The sequence below is a fragment of the Schistocerca gregaria genome, chromosome 2, assembly GCF_023897955.1.
Source record: "Schistocerca gregaria isolate iqSchGreg1 chromosome 2, iqSchGreg1.2, whole genome shotgun sequence".
Lineage (NCBI taxonomy): Eukaryota > Metazoa > Arthropoda > Insecta > Orthoptera > Acrididae > Schistocerca > Schistocerca gregaria.
The window spans coordinates 650358466-650384667 of NC_064921.1; the positions used below are offsets into that span (position 1 = coordinate 650358466).

The 26202-nt window shown below is 37.8% G+C and overlaps 1 protein-coding gene across 1 annotated transcript in view; it reads right to left on the minus strand.

Annotated features, from left to right (window-relative positions):
• Nucleotides 1-26202, minus strand: part of LOC126335918 (Down syndrome cell adhesion molecule-like protein Dscam2) — a 166539-nt gene that overhangs the window by 42523 nt on the left and 97814 nt on the right. The window contains exons 15-18 of the mRNA XM_049999391.1: nt 23686-23871; nt 20153-20446; nt 17906-18082; nt 568-869 (exon numbers count right to left, since the gene is read on the minus strand). Of these exons, the coding sequence (XP_049855348.1) occupies nt 568-869; nt 17906-18082; nt 20153-20446; nt 23686-23871 (959 nt within the window). The remainder of the gene's footprint in view (nt 1-567; nt 870-17905; nt 18083-20152; nt 20447-23685; nt 23872-26202) is intronic.

Here is a 26202-nt window from a genome sequence, read left to right on the forward strand (position 1 = left end):
CTAAAGGTTCTCAGATCCATGCTTAGTCACCAGATGTAAAACTTTTGTCTTTTTTGCACATGTTATTTCTCATAATCCAGAACATAGAGTGACTTTCCTTCTTTCAGCACCTTTATGTCTCAATCCTTTCTCCCTATATCCTACATTTCTCTTTTACTGACGGAAGGAAGCCTTAAAATTACTGAGAGCTATAGATTGGAGACTATATTTAATTCTTGTGTCTTTCAGGCTGCCATATTTATGTTTCAGTGTTTTGTAAGTAGATGCTTTCCATCTGACCAAGCATGCTTTCTTTCCATATGAATTTAGATTGTTATTAATGCAATCAGATACACACATTATGTGCAATATATTTTGTGATGTGTCAAAAACGCTTAAAGAGCATTCAGTGACTATGAATCACTGAGTCTGGCATTACTCAAAGTCATTTAAAGCATCTGTTTCAACAAATTTAAGTGAAGACAGAATTTAGATCAATTAGTATTCAGAAATCTTTGTCAAACTCCCTTAATAAACATATGGTCTTCAAATAGATATACATACATGTTCAAAGGCACAATATACTACCTTATATGTATCAGTATTGGCTCCCTTTATGAGCTGACTGTGTGAGCAGTGATCAATAGTTTGTGGTGTACTTTCCATTACTCCTTCACCACCTGTGGAATTAGGTACCTGGAAAGTTGCATAAGGGCTAATATCTTGTCTGCGCCCCAGTGATATATGCACTGGAGTGGGCAAGCACAGTGATTCATTTGGGCTTGAACTGACCATTGCACCACATCCAATACTACCTCCTGCTGTTGTGTCAGACTCACATCTCCCAGTCTTCTGCACATCAGGCACAAGTCCTATCTGTGATGGCTTTTCTGTAAAATCAATGGCAATTATAAGTATGCATGGGAAATATGCCAAGGATTGTTGATAATTAACACAATGTACTGAAGTATGTAAAATTTTTTTATGAGATTGTGGGACAAGGAAAAGAAATAGGTGCAAAAATTCAAAGAAAAGCATACAATTAAAATACAAGGTACATTAAAATATTAATTTCGAATACAAAAATAAATTCACACACACACATTTATCACAGACACCAGTTTGAATGAGAATTTAGGAAATATAGCACAAGTCAATGAAATGCTTTAACATGCTGTATCAGATATCAAACAGGTTTTGTTTGCTATATTAAATATTCTTCACTAATGATAATCATGATGATGGAAAGACCCCCTACCCCTCCCTGAAGACATTTATATACTTACAGGTCTAGTTTGACAAGGGTGAAACAGTTTTAGTCAGCAGTGGACTTAAAGTAGGAACCATTCCAGGCAGCAACTGAACTAATTTAGGATATGAAAAACTTACTTCCAGATGGCAGGATGGAGATTTGAGTCTCCACCCTTCCATATCAAAAATTGCAGAAATGTAATTGATAGTATGCAGGACATCATTTGGTTACTATTTCAGCTTTATACTCAGAGAAAGTTCATTTATATGTATAGTTTTTTTCTTGTGTGCTTGAGGCATATCATTATCATTCACAGTATAGTTTACATGTAACAGATGACAACTGTATAAGTAGGTCATGCAGGAACATTTTCTTTACTCAAAATTTATGATTCAGGAAAAACATGTGCACATAAAAATCCAACCCAGGTAATAATTGTTTGTTTTAGGATTGACATATCTTGTTTGAAAGCACTCATTACCTTCATTATAAATAAAATTTAAATTTTACTGAAACTTTTGTGTTTCAAGAAATATTTTCATATAAAATTATTTTTGTCATAAGAATTCTAGAGTCTTTAAATATTAAAATGTAACCTTTTCAAAACTCCAATGTTAGGCCCTATTGTCTTATGGTGCTGACTTTTATACATTCAAAAATATATACACTTACTACAATAACCGTTATTTAATGAAATCTTCAGGATCCAAAATATGAGTTCTTGCCAGGCTTTTGTAGAACTTGGGGATATAAGTGCACACCCAAAAATCTTCTCCAGAGAGCAGAACCTGATTATTGGTAGCTTTTGGAGAATAGATAATCAACAGTTAAACAAAATAACTTCATTGCAAAAACTGTATACATATTACCAATCATTCTACTCTTTCAAATTATTACTGAAAAAGTGATAGCTTTGTGCTTCAACATTTTGTAAAAACCTTCCTACCCTAATCTTTTAAATAGGTGTTGTGAACAAAGCCACTACCAGTTAGATATGAGAAAACAATGATTCCAAGGAAACAAATGCTGTGTTCTTGAAAACCAAATGGTCTCAAATACACATCCAAGAACATCTGTGTTTACAGCAGGTTGCCTCCTTTTTTAATGCTTTAAATGATATAGTAATCCAATTGTGTCCCTTTATGCAGTTTTGGCCCCTCAAACCATCCTATATAAATCATAACAATGGTTTTTGTATGTTTGTATATAGGAAAATGAACGATTTCTCTGAACGTAGCAAGATGACAATGTCTTACATTTCATTTTCCTTTAGAAGGCTCCAAAGAGTCCACTTTATGCACTACTCTTCACAATCTTACCTTGTAAATAACGATGTAAATAAAACAGAAAGAAACTTCCACATGGGAAAAATATATTAAAAACAAAGATTCCAAGACTTACCAAGCGGGAAAGCGCCGGCAGACAGGCACATGAACAAAACACACAAACACACACACAGAATTACGAGCTTTCGCAACTGGCAGTTGCTTCGTCAGGAAAGAGGGAAGGAGAGGGAAAAATGAAAGGATGTGGGTTTTAAGGGAGAGGGTAAGGAGTCATTCCAATCCCGGGAGCGGAAAGACTTCCCTTAGGGGAAAAAAAGGACAGGTGTACACTCGCACACACACACACATATCCATCCGCACATACACAGGCGCAAACAGACATATTTAAAGGCAAAGAGTTAAGGGCAGAGATGTCAGTCGAGGCGGAAGTACAGAGGCAAAGAAGTTGTTGAAAGACAGGTGAGGTATGAGCGGCGGCAACTTGAAATTAGCGGAGGTTGAGGCCTGGCGGATATCGAGAAGAGAGGATATACTGAAGGGCGAGTTCCCATCTCCGGAGTTCGGATAGGTTGGTGTTGGTGGGAAGTATCCAGATAACTCGGATGGTGTAACACTGTGCCAAGATGTGCTGGCCGTGCATCAAGGCATGTTTAGCCACAGGGTGATCCTCATTACCAACAAACACTGTCTGCCTGTGTCCATTCATGCGAATGGACAGTTTGTTGCTGGTCATTCCCACATAGAAAGCATCACAGTGCAGGCAGGTCAGTTGGTAAATCACGTGGGTGCTTTCACATGTGGCTCTCCCTTTGATCGTGTACACCTTCCGGGTTACAGGACTGGAGTAGGTGGTGGTGGGAGGGTGCATAGGACAGGTTTTACACCGGGGGCAGTTGCAAGGGTAGGAGCCAGAGGGTAGGGTAGGTGGTTTGGGGATTTCATAGGGATGAACCAAGAGGTTACGAAGGTTAGGTGGACGGCGGAAAGACACTCTTGGTGGAGTGGGGAGGATTTCATGAAGGATGGATCTCATTTCGGGGCAGGATTTTAGGAAGTCGTATCCCTGCTGGAGAGCCACATTCAAGGTCTGATCCAGTCCCGGGAAGTATTCTGTTACAAGTGGGGCACTTTTGGGGTTCTTCTGTGAGAGGTTCTGGGTTTGAGGGGATGAGGAAGTGGCTCTGGTTATCTGCTTCTGTACCAGGTTGGGAGGGTAGTTGCGGGATGCAAAAGCTGTTTTCAGGTTGTTGGTGTAATGGTCGAGGGATTCAGGACTGGAGCAGATTCGTTTGCCACGAAGGCCTAGGCTGTAGGGCAGGGACCGTTTGATATGGAATGGGTGGCAGCTGTCATAATGGAGGTACTGTTGCTTGTTGGTGGGTTTGATGTGGACGGATGTGTGCAGCTGGCCGCCCCATTGTAGCTGGTTACCAAGCCCCCACAGAACGTATCTCTGCCTACGTAGATCAACACCTTCAACCCATTACATGCAGTCTCCCATCCTTCATCAAAGACACCAACCAATTTCTCGAACGCCTGGAATCCGTACCCAGTCTGTTACCCCCAGAAACCATCCTGGTAATCATTGATGCCACTTCCCTATACACAAATATCCCGCACGTCCAGGACCTCGCTGCAATGGAGCACTTCCTTTCACGCCGATCACCTGCCACCCTACCTAAAACCTCTTTCCTCGTCACCTTAGCCAGCTTCATCCTGACCCACAACTTCTTCACTTTTGAAGGCCAGACATACCAACAATTAAAGGGAACAGCCATGGGTACCAGGATGGCCCCCTCGTATGCCAACCTATTTATGGGTCGCTTAGAGGAAGCCTTCTTGGTTACCCAAGCCTGCCAACCCAAAGTTTGGTACAGATTTATTGATGACATCTTCATGATCTGGACTCACAGTGAAGAACAACTCCAGAATTTCCTCTCCAACCTCAACTCCTTTGGTTCCATCAGATTCACCTGGTCCTACTCCAAATCCCATGCCACTTTCCTAGATGTTGACCTCCATCTGTCCAATGGCCAGCTGCACACATCCGTCCACATCAAACCCACCAACAAGCAACAGTACCTCCATTATGACAGCTGCCACCCATTCCATATCAAACGGTCCCTGCCCTACAGCCTAGGCCTTCATGGCAAACGAATCTGCTCCAGTCCTGAATCCCTCGACCATTACACCAACAACCTGAAAACAGCTTTTGCATCCTGCAACTACCCTCCCAACCTGGTACAGAAGCAGATAACCAGAGCCACTTCCTCATCCCCTCAAACCCAGAACCTCTCACAGAAGAACCCCAAAAGTGCCCCACTTGTAACAGAATACTTCCCGGGACTGGATCAGACCTTGAATGTGGCTCTCCAGCAGGGATACGACTTCCTAAAATCCTGCCCCGAAATGAGATCCATCCTTCATGAAATCCTCCCCACTCCACCAAGAGTGTCTTTCCGCCGTCCACCTAACCTTCGTAACCTCTTGGTTCATCCCTATGAAATCCCCAAACCACCTCCCCTACCCTCTGGCTCCTACCCTTGCAACCGCCCCCGGTGTAAAACCTGTCCTATGCACCCTCCCACCACCACCTACTCCAGTCCTGTAACCCGGAAGGTGTACATGATCAAAGGGAGAGCCACATGTGAAAGCACCCACGTGATTTACCAACTGACCTGCCTGCACTGTGATGCTTTCTATGTGGGAATGACCAGCAACAAACTGTCCATTCGCATGAATGGACACAGGCAGACAGTGTTTGTTGGTAATGAGGATCACCCTGTGGCTAAACATGCCTTGATGCACGGCCAGCACATCTTGGCACAGTGTTACACCGTCCGAGTTATCTGGATACTTCCCACCAACACCAACCTATCCGAACTCCGGAGATGGGAACTCGCCCTTCAGTATATCCTCTCTTCTCGATATCCGCCAGGCCTCAACCTCCGCTAATTTCAAGTTGCCGCCGCTCATACCTCACCTGTCTTTCAACAACTTCTTTGCCTCTGTACTTCCGCCTCGACTGACATCTCTGCCCTTAACTCTTTGCCTTTAAATATGTCTGTTTGTGCCTGTGTATGTGCGGATGGATATGTGTGTGTGTGTGCGAGTGTACACCTGTCCTTTTTTTCCCCTAAGGGAAGTCTTTCCGCTCCCGGGATTGGAATGACTCCTTACCCTCTCCCTTAAAACCCACATCCTTTCATTTTTCCCTCTCCTTCCCTCTTTCCTGACGAAGCAACTGCCAGTTGCGAAAGCTCGTAATTCTGTGTGTGTGTTTGTGTGTTTTGTTCATGTGCCTGTCTGCCGGCGCTTTCCCGCTTGGTAAGTCTTGGAATCTTTGTTTTTAATATATTACCTTGTAAATAGGTTGAAATAGACTTGCATTAAAAGACATCAGCAGTTTCTATTGGGTTTGAAAGTAACTGTCATTAGCAAGTGACCCTTGTTTCAAGTCCGTGTTCGCTAAGATCTATTTATGACACTGGTCCTTCACAGTGCCACATGGACGCGCTTGGTACACTATCTCTTATGCGACAAAAATCCCTATTGATACAGCAACAAATCGGGCAACTTCTCTCACGCTGCTTTCAAAGGTATGTCCAAACATGATAGCTGCTTTCTGCCATTCTCTCATGTCTCCACGTTGAATTACACGTCACTTATTATTTATAATTTTCATGAGAATTTGTTTTAATATATGAACAACAAATCCAACTGAAATCTGAATTTCATTGACGTTATCATTCTGATCCATATTGAGGGCATATTCACCAAAGGCACACACTAAATTTAATTCCCACAGGACTTTCCCAGAGTCCATTTGATGCCATTTGGACAGACAGCAGTCCAACCACCATGACATTCTTTATTGCCATGTAGAAATATTTTCGGTGTGTCCACAAAGATTTCTGCTGCTCATTTACCATTAGACCTTAAACAACATTATTATTTTCATTAGAACTTGTTTTAAAAATATTTTATCTTCTTGTAGTTTCATAATCATTTTTGAAAATTAAAATATAACTTTCATAGCATAATTCTATGTGATTCTTGTGGTAAACATATTTTAAGCTTTTTTTTTCTTTTTGAAAAAAAAAAGAGAATGTCTTTCAATTCAACATTCCACTTTTATAGCAAATTACCAATTCAATGACATTACTTTAATTCCTACAGTAACCACCAGCAAGCATGAAATGAAAATGACTACAAATCTGAGAATGGGAACTTTCATCATATTTGCTCCAGAAATACAAAAACTAAGAAGTGAGGACAATCAATGGAGAGTTTAAAGTGTGGACTGAAAACCAAGAACCAAGTATCAAGATTGCGTCTCGAGAACACAGAGAATAGAGAACTTTGTGGTTCTTAGTGTATGCACCACTACTGTCAGTTATGGTTGAGAAGCCACTCATTAACGTATATAGAGTCTGCATTCACCCTATGCTGAATAAAATTCTGTGTATTATATCATTTGTATCCACATGAACTGACAGTCATTATTTAATTTAGACACTTTGAAATCTTTGTGTATTACTGGACTATTTTATGATGAATATAAATCTTGATATTTGAAATATTATCATAATTAATATGACCACTGAAAATAAATATGTGTCAGTTGAAAATTAACTTCAATGGTCTTGACATGAGTTATTTAAAAACTTGTCTAAACTATCTAGTAGTCATGTATTTGATGTTAACTGAAGATGATTTATGAGTCAGTAAATGGGCATTGACGTAAGAAGCCCTTATTTATCTACTACTGATTGTACTGGTATTTTTCAAAGAAAATTTTTGCCTGTTGTTGTTGTGGTCTTCAGTCCAGAGTCTAATTTGATGCAGCTCTTGATTCTACTCTATCCTGTGCAAGCTTCTTCATCTCCCAGTACCTAGTGTAACCTACATCCTTCTGAATCTGTTTACAATATTCATCTCTTGGTCTCCCTCTACAATTTGTACCCTCCACACTGCCATCCAATACTAAACTGGTGATCCCTTGATGCCTCAGAATATGTCCTACCAACCAATCCCTACTTCTAATCAAGTTGGCCACAAATTTCTTTTCTCTCCAATTCTAATCAATACCTCCTCATTAGTTATGTGATCTACCCATCTAATCTTCAGCATTCTTCTGTAGCACCACATTTTGAAAGCTTATATTCTCTTCTTGTCCAAACTATTTATCATCCATGTTTCACTTCCACACATGGCTACACTCCATACAAATACTTTCAGAAATGACTTCCTGACACTTAAATCTATACTCAATTTTAATGAATTACTTTCCCTCAGAAACGCTTTTCTTGACATTACCAGTCTACATTTTATATCCTCTCTACTTCAACCATCATCAGTTGTTTTGCTCCCCAAATAGCAAAACTCATTTACTATTTTAAGCATTTCATTTCCTAATCTAATTCCTGCAGCATCACCCAATTTAATTCGATTACATTCCATTATCCCCATTTTGCTCTTGTTGATGTTCATCTTACACCCTCCTTTCAAGACACTGTCCATTCCATTCAGCTGCTCTTCCAGGTTCCTTTACTGCCTCTGACAAAATTACAATATCATCGGTAAACCTCAAAGTTTTTATTTCTTCTGCATGGAATGTAATTCCTACTCTAAATTTTTCTTTTGTTTCCTTTACTGCTTGCTCAATACACAGATTGAATAACACCAGGGAGAGCTACAACCCTGTCTCACTCCCTTCCCAACCACTGCTTCCCTTTCAAGCCCCTCAACTTTTATAACTGCCATCTGGTTTCTGTACAAATTGTAAATAGCCTTTTGCTCCCTTTATTTTACCCCTGCCACCTTCAGAATTTGAAAGAGAGATTTCCAGTCAACTCATAGTGTGGTAATTTTCACACCTGTCAACAAATGCTTTCTTTGGGATTGGAATTATTATATTCCTCTTGAAGTCTGAGGGTATTTTGCCTGTCTCATACATCTTGCTCACAAGATGGTAGAGTTTTGTCAGGACTGGCTCTCCAAAGGCTATCAGTAGTTCTAATGGAATGTTGTCTACTCCCAGGGCCTCATTTTGGCTTAGGTCTTTCAGTGCTCTGTTAAATACTTCATGCAGTATCATATCTCCTATTTCATCTTCATCTACATTCTTTTCCATTTCCATAATATTGTCCTCAAGAACATCACCCTTGTATAGACGCTCTATATACTCCTTCCATCTTTCTGCTTTCCCTTCTTTGCTTAGAACAGGGTTTCCATGTGAGCTCTTGATATTCGTGCAAGTGGTTCTGTTTCCTCCAAAGGTCTTTTTAATTTTCCTGTAGGCGGTATCTGTCTTACCCCTAGTGATATGCATCTCTACATCCTTACATTTGTCCTCTAGCCATCCCTGCTTTGCCATTTTGCACTTCCTGTTGATCTCATTTGTTAGTATTCCTTTTGCCTGCTTCATTTACTGCATTTTTGTATTTTCTCCTTTCATCAATTAAATTCAATATATCTTCTGTCACCCAAGGATTTCTATTAGCCCTCATTTTTTTATCTACTTGGTTCTCTCCTGCCTTCACAATTTCATCTCTCAAAGTTACGCATTCTTCTTCTACTGTATTTCTTTTGCCCATTCATGTCAATCATTCCCTAATGCTCTCCCTGAAACTCTCAACAACCTCTGGTTCTTTTAGTTTATCCAGGTCCCATCTCCTCAAATTCCCACCTTTTTGCAGTTTCTTCAGTTTTAATCTACAGTTCATAATCAATAGATTGGGGTCAGAGTCCACATCTGCCCCTGGAAATGTCTTACAGTGTAAAACCTGGTTCCTAAATCTCTGTCTTACCATAATTTAATCTATCTGAAACCTTGTAGTATCTCCATGCCTCGACAATGTATATAACCTTCTTTCATGATTCTTGAACCAAGTGTTAGCTATGATTAAGCTATGCTCTGTGCAAAATTCTACCAGGCGACTTCCTCTTTAATTCCTTACCCCCATTCCATATTCACCTACTAGGTTTCCTTCTCTTCCTTTTCCTACTACTGAATTCCAGTCACCAATGACAATTAAAAATTTTCATCTCCCTTCTCTATCTGGATAATTTCTCATCATACATTTCATTGATCTCTTTGTCACCTGCAGAACAAATTGGCATATAAACTTATACTACTGTGGCAGGCATGTGCTTTGCACCTATCTTGGCCACAATAATGCATTCACTATGCTGTTTGTAGTAGCTTACCCACATTCCTCTTTTCCTATTCATTATTAAACCTACTCCTGCATTACCCTATTTGATTTTGTATTTATAACCCTGTATACACCTGACCAGAAGTCTTGTTCCTCCTGTCACCAAACTTCACTAATTCCCACTGTATCTGACTTTAACCTGTTCATTTCCCTTTTTTAACTTTCTAATCTACCTGCCCTATTAAGCGATGTGACATTCCATGCTCCAATCCGTAGAACACTAGTTTTCTTGCACTTGATAACAACATCCTCCTGAATAGTCCCCGCATGGAGATGCAAATGGGGGACTGTTTTACCTCAAGAATATTTTACCCAAGAGGATGCCATCATCATTTAACCATACGGTAAAGCTGCATGCCCTTGGGAAAAATTATGGCTGTAGTTTCCCCTTGCTTTCAGCTGTTTGCAGTACCAGCACAGCAAGGCTGCTTTGATTAATGTTACAAGGCCAGATCAGTCAATCATGCAGACTGTTGCCCCTGCAACTACTGAAAAGGTTGCTGCCCTCTTCAGGAACCACACATTTGTCTGGCCCTTCAACTGATACCCCTCCATTGAGTTTGCAGCTATGGTATAGCTATCTGTATCGCTTAGGCACGCAACAAGCCTCCCCACCAACGGCAAGGTCGTTGGTTCATGGGGGGGGGGGGGGGGGGGGATGTTTGCCTACATCTGTAAATACAAAATGCTGATTAAAATATGTTACTACTTGTCATAATGCTTCACATAAATACTGCTACTTGTTATGTAACCAACACAACTTTTCAATCACTCAGTTTGGGATGTTAAGTAATTTGTAAAGGAATAGGTAATGGAATATATTTTTAGTTTTCTTTTGAATTGTCTGGCTTTCAAAATTTTTTGCTCTGTATTAGATAGGAACTTCTCAAATGTCGTTGCACCAGAGAATGTAACTTCACTCTGAATCTTAGAAAAAGAAGAAAAGTCTATATAAAAACTATTTCTGTATACTAATTGTGACTGTGTAGACTGTAGTTCAACTGAAACTGTTTTTATTGTCAACAATAAAAAATCATGGAATAAATATGTGTACTAAGACAAGACTATATAAATTCCAAGGTTCTTAGAAAAAAAGCTTGTGTAACATGTGTATTTTTGTTCCTTATACACTAATTATTCTGCCCACTTCTGTTGACTATGTATTTTATTTACTTAAGGTGAACTGCCTAAAGGTGAGTCCATAAGACAACAGGAAGTGATAATATGTGGAATAAGCCAACTTTCTTGTCTTTAGATCAACATGATGAGAGATATTCCCAAGGGTAAACATGCTGAACTGATTTTCTAGACTGCTTTCACTATGTTTTGACTTCATTTTGGTTTGTTATACATCTGTATCCCAGACATACAGTGTTTCATTTAGTATACAATCATTAACATCTGCTTCTGATGGTAACAGGTAACTATCGCATGTCTAAAATGGCAGTTGTTGTTGTTGTTGTCGTCTTCAGTCCTGAGACTGGTTTGATGCAGCTCTCCATGCTTCTCTATCCTGTGCAAGCTGCTTCATCTCCCAGTACCTACTGCAACATACATCCTTCTGAATCTGCTTAGTGTACTTATCTCTCGGTCTCCCTCTACGATTTTTACCCTTCACGCTGCCCTCCAATGCTAAATTTGTGATCCCTTGATGCCTCAAAACATGTCCTACCAACCGATCCCTTCTTCTAGTCAAGTTGTGCCACAAACTTCTCTTCTCCCCAATCCTATTCAATACCTCCTCATTAGTTACGTGATCTATCCACCTTATCTTCAGTATTCTTCTGTAGCACCACATTTCGAAAGCTTCTATTCTCTTCTTGTCCAAACTAGTTATTGTCCATGTTTCACTTCCATACATGGCTACACTCCAAACAAATACTTTCAGAAACGACTTCCTGATACATAAATCTATATTCGATGTTAACAAATTTCTCTTCTTCAGAAACGCTTTCCTTGCCATTGCCAGTCTACGTTTTATATCCTCTCTACTTCGACCATCATCAGTTATTTTACTTCCTAAATAGCAAAACTCCTTTACTACTTTAAGCGTCTCATTTCCTAATCTAATTCCCTCAGCATCACCCGATTTAATTTGACTACATTCCATTATCCTCGTTTTGCTTCTGTTAATGTTCATCTTATATCCTCCTTTCAAGACACTGTCCATTCCGTTCAACTGCTCTTCCAAGTCCTTTGCCGTCTCTGACAGAATTACAATGCCATCGGCGAACCTCAAAGTTTTTACTTCGTCTCCATGAATTTTAATACCTACTCCAAATTTTTCTTTTGTTTCCTTTACTGCTTGCTCAATATACAGATTGAATAACATCGGGGAGAGGCTACAACCCTGTCTCACTCCTTTCCCAACCACTGCTTCCCTTTCATGCCCCTCGACTCTTATGACTGCCATCTGGTTTCTGTACAAATTATAAATAGCCTTTCGCTCCCTGTATTTTACCCCTGCCACCTTTAGAATTTGAAAAAGAGTATTCCAGTCAACATTGTCAAAAGCTTTCTCTAAGTCTACAAATGCTATAAATGTAGGTTTGCCTTTTCTTAATCTTTCTTCTAAGATAAGTCGTAAGGTCAGTATTGCCTCACGTGTTCCAACATTTCGACGGAATCCAAACTGATCCTCCCCGAGGTCTGCATCTACCAGTTTTTCCATTCGTCTGTAAAGAATTCACGTTAGTATTTTGCAGCCGTGGCTTATTAAACTGATAGTTCGGTAATTTTCACATCTGTCAGCACCTGCTTTCTTTGGGATTGGAATTATTATATTCTTCTTGAAGTCTGAGGGTATTTCGCCTGTCTCATACATCTTGCTCACCAGCTGGTAGAGTTTTGTCAGGACTGGTTGTCCCAAGGCCATCAGTAGTTCTAATGGAATGTTGTCTACTCCGGGGGCCTTGTTTCGACTCAGGTCTTTCAGTGCTCTGTCAAACTCTTCACGCAGTATCGTATCTCCCATTTCGTCTTCATCTACATCCTCTTCCATTTCCATAATATTGTCCTCAAGTACATCGCCCTTGTATAAACCTTCTATATACTCCTTCCACCTTTCTGCCTTCCCTTCTTTGCTTAGAACTGGGCTGCCATCTGAGCTCTTGATATTCATACACGTGGTTCTCTTCTCTCCAAAGGTCTCTTTAATTTTCCTGTAGGCAGTATCTATCTTACCCCTAGTGAGATAAGTTTCTACATCCTTACATTTGTCCTCTAGCCATCCCTGTTTAGCCATTTTGCACTTCCTGTCGATCTCATTTTTGAGACGTTTGTATTCCTTTTTGCCTGCTTCATTTACTGCATTTTTATATTTTCTCCTTTCATCAATTAAATTCAATATTTCTTCTGTTACCCAAGGATTTCTAGCAGCCCTCTTCTTTGTACCTACTTTATCCTCTGCTGCCTTCACTACTACATCCCTCAGAGCTACCCATTCTTCTTCTACTGTATTTCTTTCCCCTATTCCTGTCAATTGTTCCCTTATGCTCTCCTTGAAACTCTGTACAACCTCTGGTTCTTTCAGTTTATCCAGGTCCCATCTCCTTAATTTCCCACATTTTTGCAGTTTCTTCAGTTTTAATCTACAGGTCATAACCAATAGATTGTGGTCAGAGTCCACATCTGCCCCTGGAAATGTCTTACAACTTAAAACCTGGTTCCTAAATCTCTGTCTTACCATTATATAATCTATCTGATACCTTTTAGTATCTCCAGGGTTCTTCCACATATACAACCTTCTTTCATGATTCTTAAACCAAGTGTTAGCTATGATTAAGTTGTGCTCTGTGCAAAATTCTACTAGGCAGCTTCCTCTTTCATTTCTTAGCCCCAATCCATATTCACCTACTATGTTTCCTTCTCTCCCTTTTCCTACACTCGAATTCCAGTCACCCATTACTATTAAATTTTTGTCTCCCTTCACTATCTGAATAATTTCTTTTATTTCATTGTACATTTCTTCAATTTCTTCATCATCTGCAGAGCTAGTTGGCATATAAACTTGTACTACTGTAGTAGGTGTGGGCTTTGTATCTATCTTGGCCACAATAATGCATTCACTATGCTGTTTGTAGTAGCTTACCCGCATTCCTATTTTCCTATTCATTATTAAACCTACTCCTGCATTACCCCTATTTGATTTTGTGTTTATAACCCTGTAGCCACCTGACCAGAAGTCTTGTTCCTCCTGCCACCGAACTTCACTAATTCCTACTATATCTAACTTTAACCTATCCATTTCCCTTTTTAAATTTTCTAACCTACCTGCCCGATTAAGGGATCTGACATTCCACGCTCCGATCCGTAGAACGCCAGTTTTCTTTCTCCTGATAACAACAGTATGTGAGTCTTTATGAGATCAAGCATTAAACTGTTTGCTGGGAACCAGTTTTAGGCTGTTCAGCTAACATCTGAGCTTTGTCTGGTGAAGATGACTTTGGACTCTTTATTAGTATCAGTAAGCTTGTTGTAAGGTTATGACAGTAAGATTACTGTGTCTTTAGAGCTCTTTGGATGATTTTTAGTTTGAGAGAAGGTAGCTTGATGAGTGGAGGAATGTGGGACTGAAATGAGAATGGTAGTCATACTACTAAGCAAATGAGAAGAAAGACAGGGGCATGTGTTCATCATTTGTCATCATAGATAATTGTTCTAGTGAAACAAAAAGTTTTGATTTAACTGCTGCCTTCTAAAAGTTTTAATCATTTGTCATCATAGATAATTGTTCTAGTGAAACAAAAAGTTTTGATTTAACTGCTGCCTTCTAAAAGTTTTAAGGTTTTGTTCTTCAAAGTAATATTTTTATTTAGTTACTTTTCTCCCACTCTGAAACCTTACAAGTGGCAATAAGTGATAAGCACAATCTTTGGCGCAAAAAAATATGAAGTAGCACATACTGAAATTAAATATTAAAACTGAAAGTGCTAATGAAGAGACTCATTCTACATGACAACAAAGGAACTGACTGTTGGGAGAGTAGGTATTCTTGAACAGTGAGTAGCAACCAGCATAATTAACCTCCTACTGCTGGAATGAACATCAAGTGAGAAACAGAATGACATTATATGTTGAACAACTAAGACGGCCACAAGAGTGGTGTGGGGCAATTTCCAACACCACAGAGTACACTGTGCCGTGTATCCACAAAATCAACCCATAGCATTGATTGGTTTAATAATGTGAAAGCAGGAGGAACAATTGCAAAATAAAAAAGAACAGGAGGCACAACATTTAAAGGAAAATAAAAACTTGAAGAATTTCTGAGTCAATATATGAAGAGCTGGAAGACTATACATTTAAATATGAGGGGTTAGGTACAAACAATCAGGAAAGAATTTCTGAATTCGAAGCAAGACTACAAAACAAATCTGAAACAGATGGAAATATGGGAGGGAAAATGCAAGTCAGTGTGGATTAACTAATGAACAAAATGTGAAAACAGAAAGTGACTTGCAAGTAGTGCATAGTGATGTCACAAAACTCCAGGATATTGTAGTGGAAATACACAAGAAATGTGATAGACTTTATAATGAAATGGAAATAACAAGGTGTGACATCATTAAGAAAAATAACAAGATCAAAAGGATAAAAAGGCTTGATCTAGCCTGACAGACAGTTAGCAAATTTCAAAGGAAGCTGTCCTATCAGTTGGACAGAAGAGGAAAAGTTCAGTTTTGTATTGAGGAAGCTAACAGGAGATGCAACCATGAAGTGTGTATGTGTAGGAACAAGAGGAAAAGCTATGGAGAATTTGAGATGGCATTCTGGAAGAATACAGGTAAGAAGAAAAACAGACTGAAGTAAAGCCGACATTAGTAATTCAACCAAAATATTGAAGAGGGAACATACATGGAGGGAATGCACAGCAATAAAAACAGAGTGAACCATGAAGAAGATGCAAAATAAGAATGAGACAAAAGATTTGTGGCCATCTCAAGAACATCAAAGGCGTTAGAAATAAGAAGACACAAACATATTTTACTGTGTGAAAAGGAACAGAAGAAAGAAGAAAATTATGCAGTAGCAAGAGTGAATCTACTCCCATGTAAATCAACTGAATGCTCTTTGTGGAAATTCCCAAACTTTTGAGTGTGATAGTCATGTCCCGTTCAAGTTTAGTGAGTTCTCTCTGCTCACTCATTTATAAACCCCTGGATGTAAAGCCTAATGTCACAAGGAGTGCAATTCACAGAGATGTTGGCAGCATACTGAGTGTTAATGTAATAACATCACTAGACCTGATGAGATATCTTTCGAGTCTTCTTCAGCTCTGCAATAGAACTGATTTCTCTTCTATAAGCTCATTATAATATATAACTTCTGTGGAAGACCATGAAGGTCATTTCAAATTTATTTATGTATTTTTTAGATTAGACAATTTTCTAGAAGACCATGAAGATCATTCCAAATTTTTTAGAAACCCCGCAAGATGGACTTATGAAAATAAAGGCCTGCACTGATGACATTAGTTTCTTGTAGAGCTATGGAACTGTTTTTGTGCTCACACATGACAACTGATTTGGAGACCAAATGGTCCCTATAATCAGCAGGATTGTTGAAAATTTTGGAACTGAAAATTGCATGAAACTCACCTCTATCCATTCATTTATAAGTTCTAGAATGACGTATACAATGACACTTGATTGATTCCAAATTTCTTAACTTTTGGAATGTCTTGAATACAATTTTAGACTGATGCTCCCTTTAAAGAGATTCTTACAGGGTATAAAACTAGCTAAAGGACTGGACTGGGAATTTTCTCGCAAGAACACCCAGTATGCTGCTACCAACAACAAAAATTAATATCAGGTGTACATGAACACAGTGTGCCAGGACAATAACTATATACAGTTCATATTAACTACTTTGTAGCTCTCAGAGAGTGTTACTGGTATATGGAGATGGTAGTGGTAGTAAATTTCTGCAAAGCTTGGAGGACATCACATTGGCAACACTTGCCATAAAGCTTGCTAGTTGATCCTCAATACTCTAAAGCATCAGTGCAGTTGAGAAGCTTTTGCATCATTTGGTTATATCATGTACAACAATTTGTTGGTTTGAAGTTACAGCAGTCAAATATTTAATCTTTATTGTCCATAGCCATAACTATGTAATTCCAGCCCTAAATTCTATATTCTTCAGCTCAAATCCCTGTCTAAGTTTTAGAATGACTACAAGTGACAGCTCATTTCACTTTTTCCATCAAAGGAGGAATATTTTTATTATGGAACATGTGTTCTTCCTAAGTGCTACATTTATTGTTTCTATATATTACTCTCTCATAGTTGATGGCTAACCATGTTTGCTTAATCAAGAACATTTCTGCATCATGAAGTGAATGTTTACAGCTGCCAATGAATATTAGTTTTACACCTCTTCTTATCCTCAAAATCAAACAAATTTGTCAGAGTTGTTCATGTTTTATGAAATCAAAAACTGAGTCACCACTTGATTTTTGTATCTGGTGGTAATCTTGGTTCTGCTTGTGTTTGTAAATGCCTGGCATCACTAATATACAGTTCACAACTAAATACAAATATCACACACCTCCAAATAAGCAAACAACTCATGTGTGTAATGCATTCACAAAACTGCATCTTTATGGCCATCTTGCCAGAATTTATGATCAGAATTAATGTTATTAATAATCCTACAGAGGCAAAGAAAAGAAAAAATTAAATACCAGATGAATCACAAAAATGGAAAAACCGCAGCTTTTTGCAATGGGTATTTCTCATCAGTCTGTGATCCACTATGTATTTGCTGCTCTTATAAACAAAAAGTAAAGAAAATAGCTTTTATTAATATTACATAAATCAACTTTTATTTATGATAGTCGACAGTAAATGAGGCAAAATGTAACAATTTATAATGGCTGATTTGTTCTACATCCCTAGAGAATAATTTATGCTAGTATCTTTAGAACATGAAGAGACTTTAAAGACAACATAATTTTGTTGAGATGTAAACAGGAATTTCATTATAATGTCTGGTGACATAGTTTTTACAAGTTTATTGTTTTCCTCTACCCTTAATGGTCACAATACTAAGCTGACATGTTCGTAATATAAGCTAAGAGAAACAAAACAATGTTACAAGTGTCTTTTATGCAGGTTTCTATAAGACATCTGAACATTATAAGAATGAAATCTTCTCCTTACCTCCATACTTATTTGCATTGTATAATTCTTGTTTTCTCTTCATATACAAGAAAAATCCTGCACCAGACACTACTATGATGACTAAAGCAGCTCCTGTTGGTATTATTATTCCAAGATCACTAAAGATACTGTTTTGCCCATAACCAGAGTGAATTATTAGCTCTGGAGCTACAATAGCTGTAAATAAATGTGAAGATGAATTCCACATATAAAAATTTCATAAATCAAATTATTTGTTTAGTAAATTCTGATGCTGTTCTACAACAATGAAAGTAATATCAACAAGTGAATGTAATCTAGGCACAACTATAGGGAAAATGAAAATTAGAGTGTTAATATCTTATGTTCATAAAATTATTCTCAGTTCTCTGAATATTGTGCCTTCAGTACTGTTAAGTGATACGTCATGGTACAATGACTGCCAAAAAGAACTAGAAATAGATGGGTAAAATTGAGTCTTTTCTTAAAAGTTGGAAGTAACATCATAACCCATGCAGAATGTTGTCATATTTGTAGCAAAAAGTAATCAACAGAACTTGAAGTTGCACCAACAAAGGTAGCATATTAGGAAGTAGTGAAAAGTTAAATATAAGAAGGAAAAAATGTTTTTAGGGGGGATGAGAAAAAGGGGACAGGGAATGCAAGAAATCTGCAAAAATCTAATAGGTTTTAGAAATAAATCCGGCTCACATGAAATTCAAATTAAAAAATGTAAACACCCTTTGACAAGGAGATGTTTTCATAATTAGAGGTAGGTTTATGAATTACAACTAGAACCTTACACACAGCTTCTCCTTTGGAGGGAAGATATATAAACAAATCTGTGACGTACTTATGTTCTTGTATTCTTACTACAGGGTCAGTACACTATAGCCTTCCTGCACAACCTTCACAATTTATCTGTTACCTGTTTGTTAAGTGTGCCAACTTCCTGGACATATGACTTTCACCTCACTGATGCCTCCACAAAGACTTCCACCAATCTAAAGACAACCAGCTGCCAGTAGTTATCCCATTTCAATAACTGTCATGCCTTCATACTAAAAAAAATCTCTCCCCCTTATAGTATCTTCACCTCAGAGGCACCGAGAGGCTTAACATGGCACTTAGTATAATATGGTCTACTTCAAGGCCTCCTTACAACCTATGCAATCTGAATCTTCTCCTTGCTCCCACTGCCATCTTGTATCTTCTTCTTCCCTCATACCAGCATCTCTGAATTACACAGATGGGAAGTCCCTTACAGCATAGCTCTGACCATACACTTCCAGCCTCAGTCATAGCTCATCTCTGTTATGCACCCATCTCCAGCCCTGGCCTCATACCTCCCACTTTATTAATTATCTCCAACAGCATCATCCCTGCTGTCTCCCTCTTTTATTACCAACCACACTCTCTCCCTCTCAAATGACTCATCCACTTCACTATGTGTCACTTGCAACTTTCCCTGCCTTTCAGGTCAGTGCCACATTCCTACCTTGTGGCCTTGTCACATGTCCCTCTCAGCTACTAAACTCCATTGTCTCTATCCCTACCTGCCCCTCCTCTCCTCCTTGATTCTCTCATTGACATCATCAACATAATTGCCCCCATCCCCACCTCCCACCTCACTACCACCACTGGGCCAATGTAACAGCCTGGAAAACAATGTGGTCACACATGTGTTTGCTCACTTTTGTTGTTAATGATCTCTGTGGAAGAACATTACATAATTACTAACATTTCAGACAATATTGTTTATGTACTTGTTGACCCCAAAATTCAACTGTATGACTGGTTGCATCTAATTCTTCTATTATTTAATTTATTATGAGACCATAATTAACTTTTATATACAAGCTGTTCTGGGGTGAGCACCACATATTATTCTTGATGCATACTTTCACACAATAAACAATCTAATTCTTATGTATGACTTACCACATAATAATGATTCCTTTAGACATTAATGTCTTAGAAGACTTACACTGAAGCTTATATCAAAATATGAAATGATTTACGCCATTCAATTTTATAATACCTTATAGTAAATTTATGCATGCACATTTCAGCTTCATTGTAGAATACCTGTCAATAATTTATGGTGACAGTATGCAAATTTAATTTTGTAGCCAGAATAACTTATTAAACAAACATATTTATTTTACAATTATTATACTACAATTATAAAATGTAATTTTTCATTGATTATTTTCAATGAAACATCATTACTTAGAGACTATGGGCTATCTTGACTTATATTATTACCTCCAGAATGAGTAAGGGTTACAAAGTCATATTTGTGAATTGTAGACCCTGCACTATTATGTGCTGTCATCCGCAGTGTGTACCAAGTCTCAGGATTAAGATCAAGCACCAAAAATTCTGTTTGATCAAATTTTACATTATTTGAGACTAATGTCCAGTCCACTCCATGTTTCAACTTATATTCCACGACAAATGAAGTTATGGGACAGCCACCATCTCCCCATGATGTAACATTTAAGGAAATTGAAGTTGAGTTGACATGTATGAGGTCAAAGATACTTGGTGCAACTGGAGCTGCAAATAAAACAAAACATTGTTTTGATTTATGTGACTGAATTTCTCATTTATACAGTAAAAACTATTTTTTTTTGTTTTACAGAGCCATAATTAGAGGCAGTTCTGAATGCAGATATCAGAATATTCCAGCAGTAACAACTACTTTGTTTATAAAAGGCTGTGCTTATGCAGATATCTCTAGGTATATCTGCAAATGTTCACAGTAATAGTAATGGATAAAAGTCAGTACCAGTATTATGATTTCATCTATTTGCATTACATGCAATATACAATGATTATTATGATTGTTTTAAGTAACTATTATCACTTATTTGGGATGGAGTAACACTATATTAGTTTTGACGGGCAGTGTTCTGGAAAATAGAACACGAATAATACATCAGTACAAAATCAGTCTCTCTCTTAAATAAACACTGCCAGAAAAACATTAGTACACCCTTTTAGAGGTTCCCAGTCCACTCAAGATTTATTGTGCAATGCTGCACACAGATTTGATGAAACAATTACTTTCCAGATCAATAGTACAAGCAGTTTTGAGGTAACAGGTATTGACTGATGCAGAATCACCCATATTAGTACATGTTACAACCTTCATGGGTGGCAATGCAGGCACTGATTCTGGCATCCAGTCAGTCATACAGATGGTGAATACTGTCCTCGGATATGTTATTCCACACCTGCTCAACCTGTTCACATAGTTCTGTAAGAACTGTCGGTAGATGAGTCACACAAATTTGTCATACCAAATTCCACATATGCCTGATTGGAGACATGCCTGGAGATCATGCTGCCAGAACAGTTGCTGCACATCTTGTAGAGCACATTGAGTTTCAAGGGCAGTGTGTGGGTGAGCATTATCCTGTCAGAACAACACATCACTGTGCTGTTGCAAGAATGGCAGAAGAACAAATTTAATAACATTCTACATGTACTGAGTGCCAGTTAGTGTCCCCTCCAGAAATACTAAGTGTGAATAAGAGTTGTAGCTTATAGCATCCCAGATCATAAGACCTAGGATGGATTTAGTGTGTCTTGGATGAATGCACTCTACAACACAGCACTTACCAGGCCTACACTGAACATGCAAATGACCATCACTTGAATGCAGGCAGAATCTGCTTTCATCGGTGAAGACCATGGTGTGCCATTCCATCTTCCATGTGATCCTCTGACCGCACCAGTCAAGCAATGCACGTTGATGCTGTGATGTGAGTGGAAGATGGGCTAGAGAGTGCATGGTCACAGTCCCACTGCTAATAATCAGTTTGCAAAAATTCATGTTGACATGTCTGCACTAACAAGCCCTCTTATCTGTGTTGTGGTAGCTGTATGATATGCCACTGCTGCCCTTACAATATGATGACACTGGCAGGCATTATGATGTGTTGGTATCCAGAACCATACCTACAGGTGTGAGAATGTTCACATGACCACAGACTCCAGCATCATTGCACAACTGATGTGGCATGTCCAGCTTGTGTGGCAATTCTCCACAAGGATATCCCACTACTTGGAAGGCCACAATTTGACCTCTTTGAAACTTGCTCAGTTGCCTATAGGAAGCATGAGTGCATCTCTGTGACACGACAGCCTGCTTGCTTCGCACACTGAGCCTTCTGGCTGTGAGCATTTCCTATTAAAGGATAGGCACAGATGGTGCTCTGATGGCTATGCCACTACACTATTTGTTGGCAGATGATGCTGAAACCATTGTCAGTACATCTACTGCCTCCAGGTGGCATATGCCATCATAAGATCAAACTCATCATCATCTATCCAGGTATACTAATTGTTTTTCCAGCAGTGTATTTATAAGCAAACAATGCAACTCTTATTACACTGAGTGTAACATGTTAATGTGATTTATTGCTGTGATAAATTAATGTAAATTTCATGGATTAACTTTAAACAGTATGTAACAGCAACTTGTAACATGACTTCATAACACTTCCCATTGTTTTGGGATCACTCCTTAGAAAAGTTCAAAGAATTTCTTTCATTAATTACATAGCTTACAGAATGTATCATAGATATGAAATGATATGATGTATTAAAATATGATGATGATCAGCCACTAGTTTCTTAGTCAATGGAAAATTTATGCCAGGGTTAATCCTCCCATCAGAGCTCTGGTGAATTGAATGGATTGAAATGCCTTACAAAACTGTAACATCCGCAAATGTGGATTTAGATAGAAGGCTTGTAGATAAGGTAAAGCAACTTAAGAATATCAATCTCACTTCCCTTATTTGCACAGACTTTTAACCATAATATTACTCTATAATCTATTTTTGTCAAATACTCAAATCAAGAATTTCTTATACAGTGGGAAAATATGCAGATGATTAGCAGCTTTCTTAATTCAAAAAAATGAATGGTTTTAATAGTCCAATAATGTCTTCAGTTTTTGTTGTACATCATTCATTTATAAATATTCTGCATGAATGTGTACACAATCACACATGTTCCCACATGCACGTGCCCCCCCCTCCCCACCTCACATGTAGATAACAAGTACAGAAAATTTAACAATGAGAATTTAACAATCAAGGAGAACTTTGGTGCAAAGGAAGCTCATGGAGGTAAAGGTAGATGTCATTTGTGCATTAGGGAAAGCTGTACAGAGGCAGAAAAATACAACAAAGTGAAGAAAATAACAATAATCTGTAACAATTGTAAGAGATACACATGCAGTAAACACAACAAGAAAACTGTTGTCTGTTCCATGTGTGAAGTAAATTCTGAAGAAAGTGGCGAATAATTCTTCTCACAAAACTATGTTATGTGCCTAAGCTATTTGTATAATACCTCAAGTTTTGTAATATTTTTTAATTATAGTAAAGTGTACTTCAATAGTACTGTAATAGTGTTTACTACTAATTTTTCTCAAGATAATTAGACTTAGTAAACTTGAAAACAGTTTAAAAGAAATATTCAGGTTCTGGATGCTGGTTATGCATCACAAGATCTTTCAAAAGTATGTTTTTAATGCAATTCAAGAACAATTAATAAATTTTATTTATTTTTTACTTTTTTTATGGTGGGCACAAATTCAGCCCCCCCCCCCCCCTTTCCCCTCAGTAATACACATTACTGAAAATGGCTTGGTGTGTGAGGTTTTGTTATTTCCTGATCTTTTTCTGTACAGTGCACGGTACAGTAGCATATTACTTGTTAGAAATGTTGAGAAATAGTAAGGTTTTATGACTACATTGCATTGTACATTTAATACATACCAGAACCCTGTGTTCGCTGTGATATTGTGGAAGTTGGAGAGCTTTGTCCCAATTGATTAAATGCTTGAAGATAGAACTGGTGTCTTGTACCACACTGGAGGTTGTTTAGAGTGAAACTCATATCATGAGCTGGAATTTTTATCTTCTCCCACTCACCAAATTCTCTTTTGAAGTGTAGATAATAACCTGAAATGATATTTCATCATTATTAATTAGGAAATGCCTGTAACACCAAATACTATAACAATGTGTTTAAATATTAATGTAATGAAACTGTTTCAGCATCAGTCAGGTTCTATGACCAATGAGTGACTAACAAAAAAATACATGGAACACATCACAAATTGGTCTGAGGTTGTAATAGAACTATTATTATTGTTGTTATTATCATTATTATTATTATGTTTTCAATTTTTCCTGTGCCATTTTCATATGTTTATGTCCTTGTATTATAAATGAAGGAATACTATCTCTAAAGGCTAAAAGTTGGATTAATGTTTGTTCTGGGGACTACTACATTTAGTCCTTCATTTATCAGAATTATATTCTCACTTTTAATTTTTGTTAAATATTTTGCTGGTATAAATTTCTGACTGTAGAACATTTATTTTCAGTTTTTAGTGCACCTAGTTTCTTTTTCTGTAAAAAACACTTCTTATTGGAAGACCATGTATAAAAATCTAAAGTGAAATAAGTGAAATGTGGACTGTGGTGACTGCTACATTAGAGCAAACAGTGAAGTGCTGTAGGCCTACAGATCACCTAAATTAATGTTTATACTTCTTACATGAAGAAGTCAAATCTTTTCCTTTATTACTCTTTTATTCCTTCATCTCTCAAGGATAAGGCTGTTGTTCAGCCACTATGATTTCAGCTGAAATGGCATTGCTAGCTGAGTTGCAAATCTTTTCATTTGACACCACACTGAGTGATTTGTGTGTCAATGATGATGAGGACAACACAAAACCCAGTCCCCAAGTGGAGAAAATCTCTCACCCAACTGGGAATTGAACCCAGGCCTGCTGCAGGGCAGTCATACATGCTGTCTACTCAGCTAAGGAGTTGGACAGAAGTTCAGCAAATATAAATAGCTTCAAATCTATTTTTAAAAATATATTTAGATGATTTTTAAAGTGATTAAAATGATGCTTTGACACTGATTACAATAATTAATGTTTACTGATGAAAATGATGCAGGATTTGCACTGAAATGAAAGTTCTTATGCTGGTAGGAGATAATTTGGCGGTAGTGTATGACATGTATTAATGAAGCAGGAGGGTCAATATTTGAGAATGAGTGTAATATGGGAGAGTGGATGATAGGGAAACATGGGATTTGAGACAGGTGTAAGTTGATGGAGACTAGGCTATGGTTATGAAGAGGAAACAGTAGGAGAATATGGGAAGGAGAGACAGAGTCCTCATGTGGGGAAGAAATAGTTTGAATCATAGCCCCAACTATGCAGTTGAGGATAATACCAGGCACATATCTGGGAATGATTTTTGTACGAATGTGATGGTTGTGTAATTCTAACAAGCCTTGGATGAAGCACTTTCTTGAAAATTTAAATGGAAAACTACAGGAATTGTTTGTTAGAGGACTGTAATTACAAATGGGTATGATACAAGCATAACCTCAAACACAGCATAGCCTACATCTGAATTTTTCAGCAATGTGACTGGTTTCCACAATCATTCAGTGTAACCAGATGACTGTCTGTGCAGTTCTTGGGATTCCTAATAATTTTGGTAGGCCTTTTTAGGGAACATGTTTCCAACAGATACAGTTGCTGAATAAGTAAAGACACACTTGCAACAGTAAGTTTAGAAATAAAAAATGGGAATTTGGATGATGAAAAGTGTAGCAATCATAATATATTTGGACTTCTCAATCAAAATATGGAAAACTTGTTAAACAAGAAAGCTGAGCTTCCTACATCACAGCATGGAATACAAAAAGCTTAAGATATTTTTACAGATCCACGCTTCATAAAAACACATAAATTGGAAGTCACAGAAATTAAATAGGTGTACAACAATGGATATAATTTAGTATCATATTACCACAGGTGTAATATGAGAAAAAGGGAATGATTATGTAAACAAAAGTTGAATAATGTCATGAACCATAGATCTAAATGAGTACAGCTTTGGCCAATTCATTGAGTGCCATAGATTTCCAAACTATAACATAACAATTTGGACAGCCTACAGACCTCAACTGGAAATGTTTTATATTTTGTTTAGTGATTAGGAAGGGTACTAGTAGGAATTAGTGAAAATGACTGAGAATTAATTGTATATGGAGATATTAATATTGATTTAATCTGGTTTTGTATTAAAAGAGAAGACATCGAGTTACTGATGTACAGCTTTGAAGTGAAATGCACAGTAACGCTCCCAACAAAAGGCTGATGTAGTGCAGTAGGAATTGGTAATTTATTTATCTAATGAAATAGATGTGAGATCAAATGCCAGCAATGAAGTATCCCCATCCATCAAGGGTAACTAATAAGT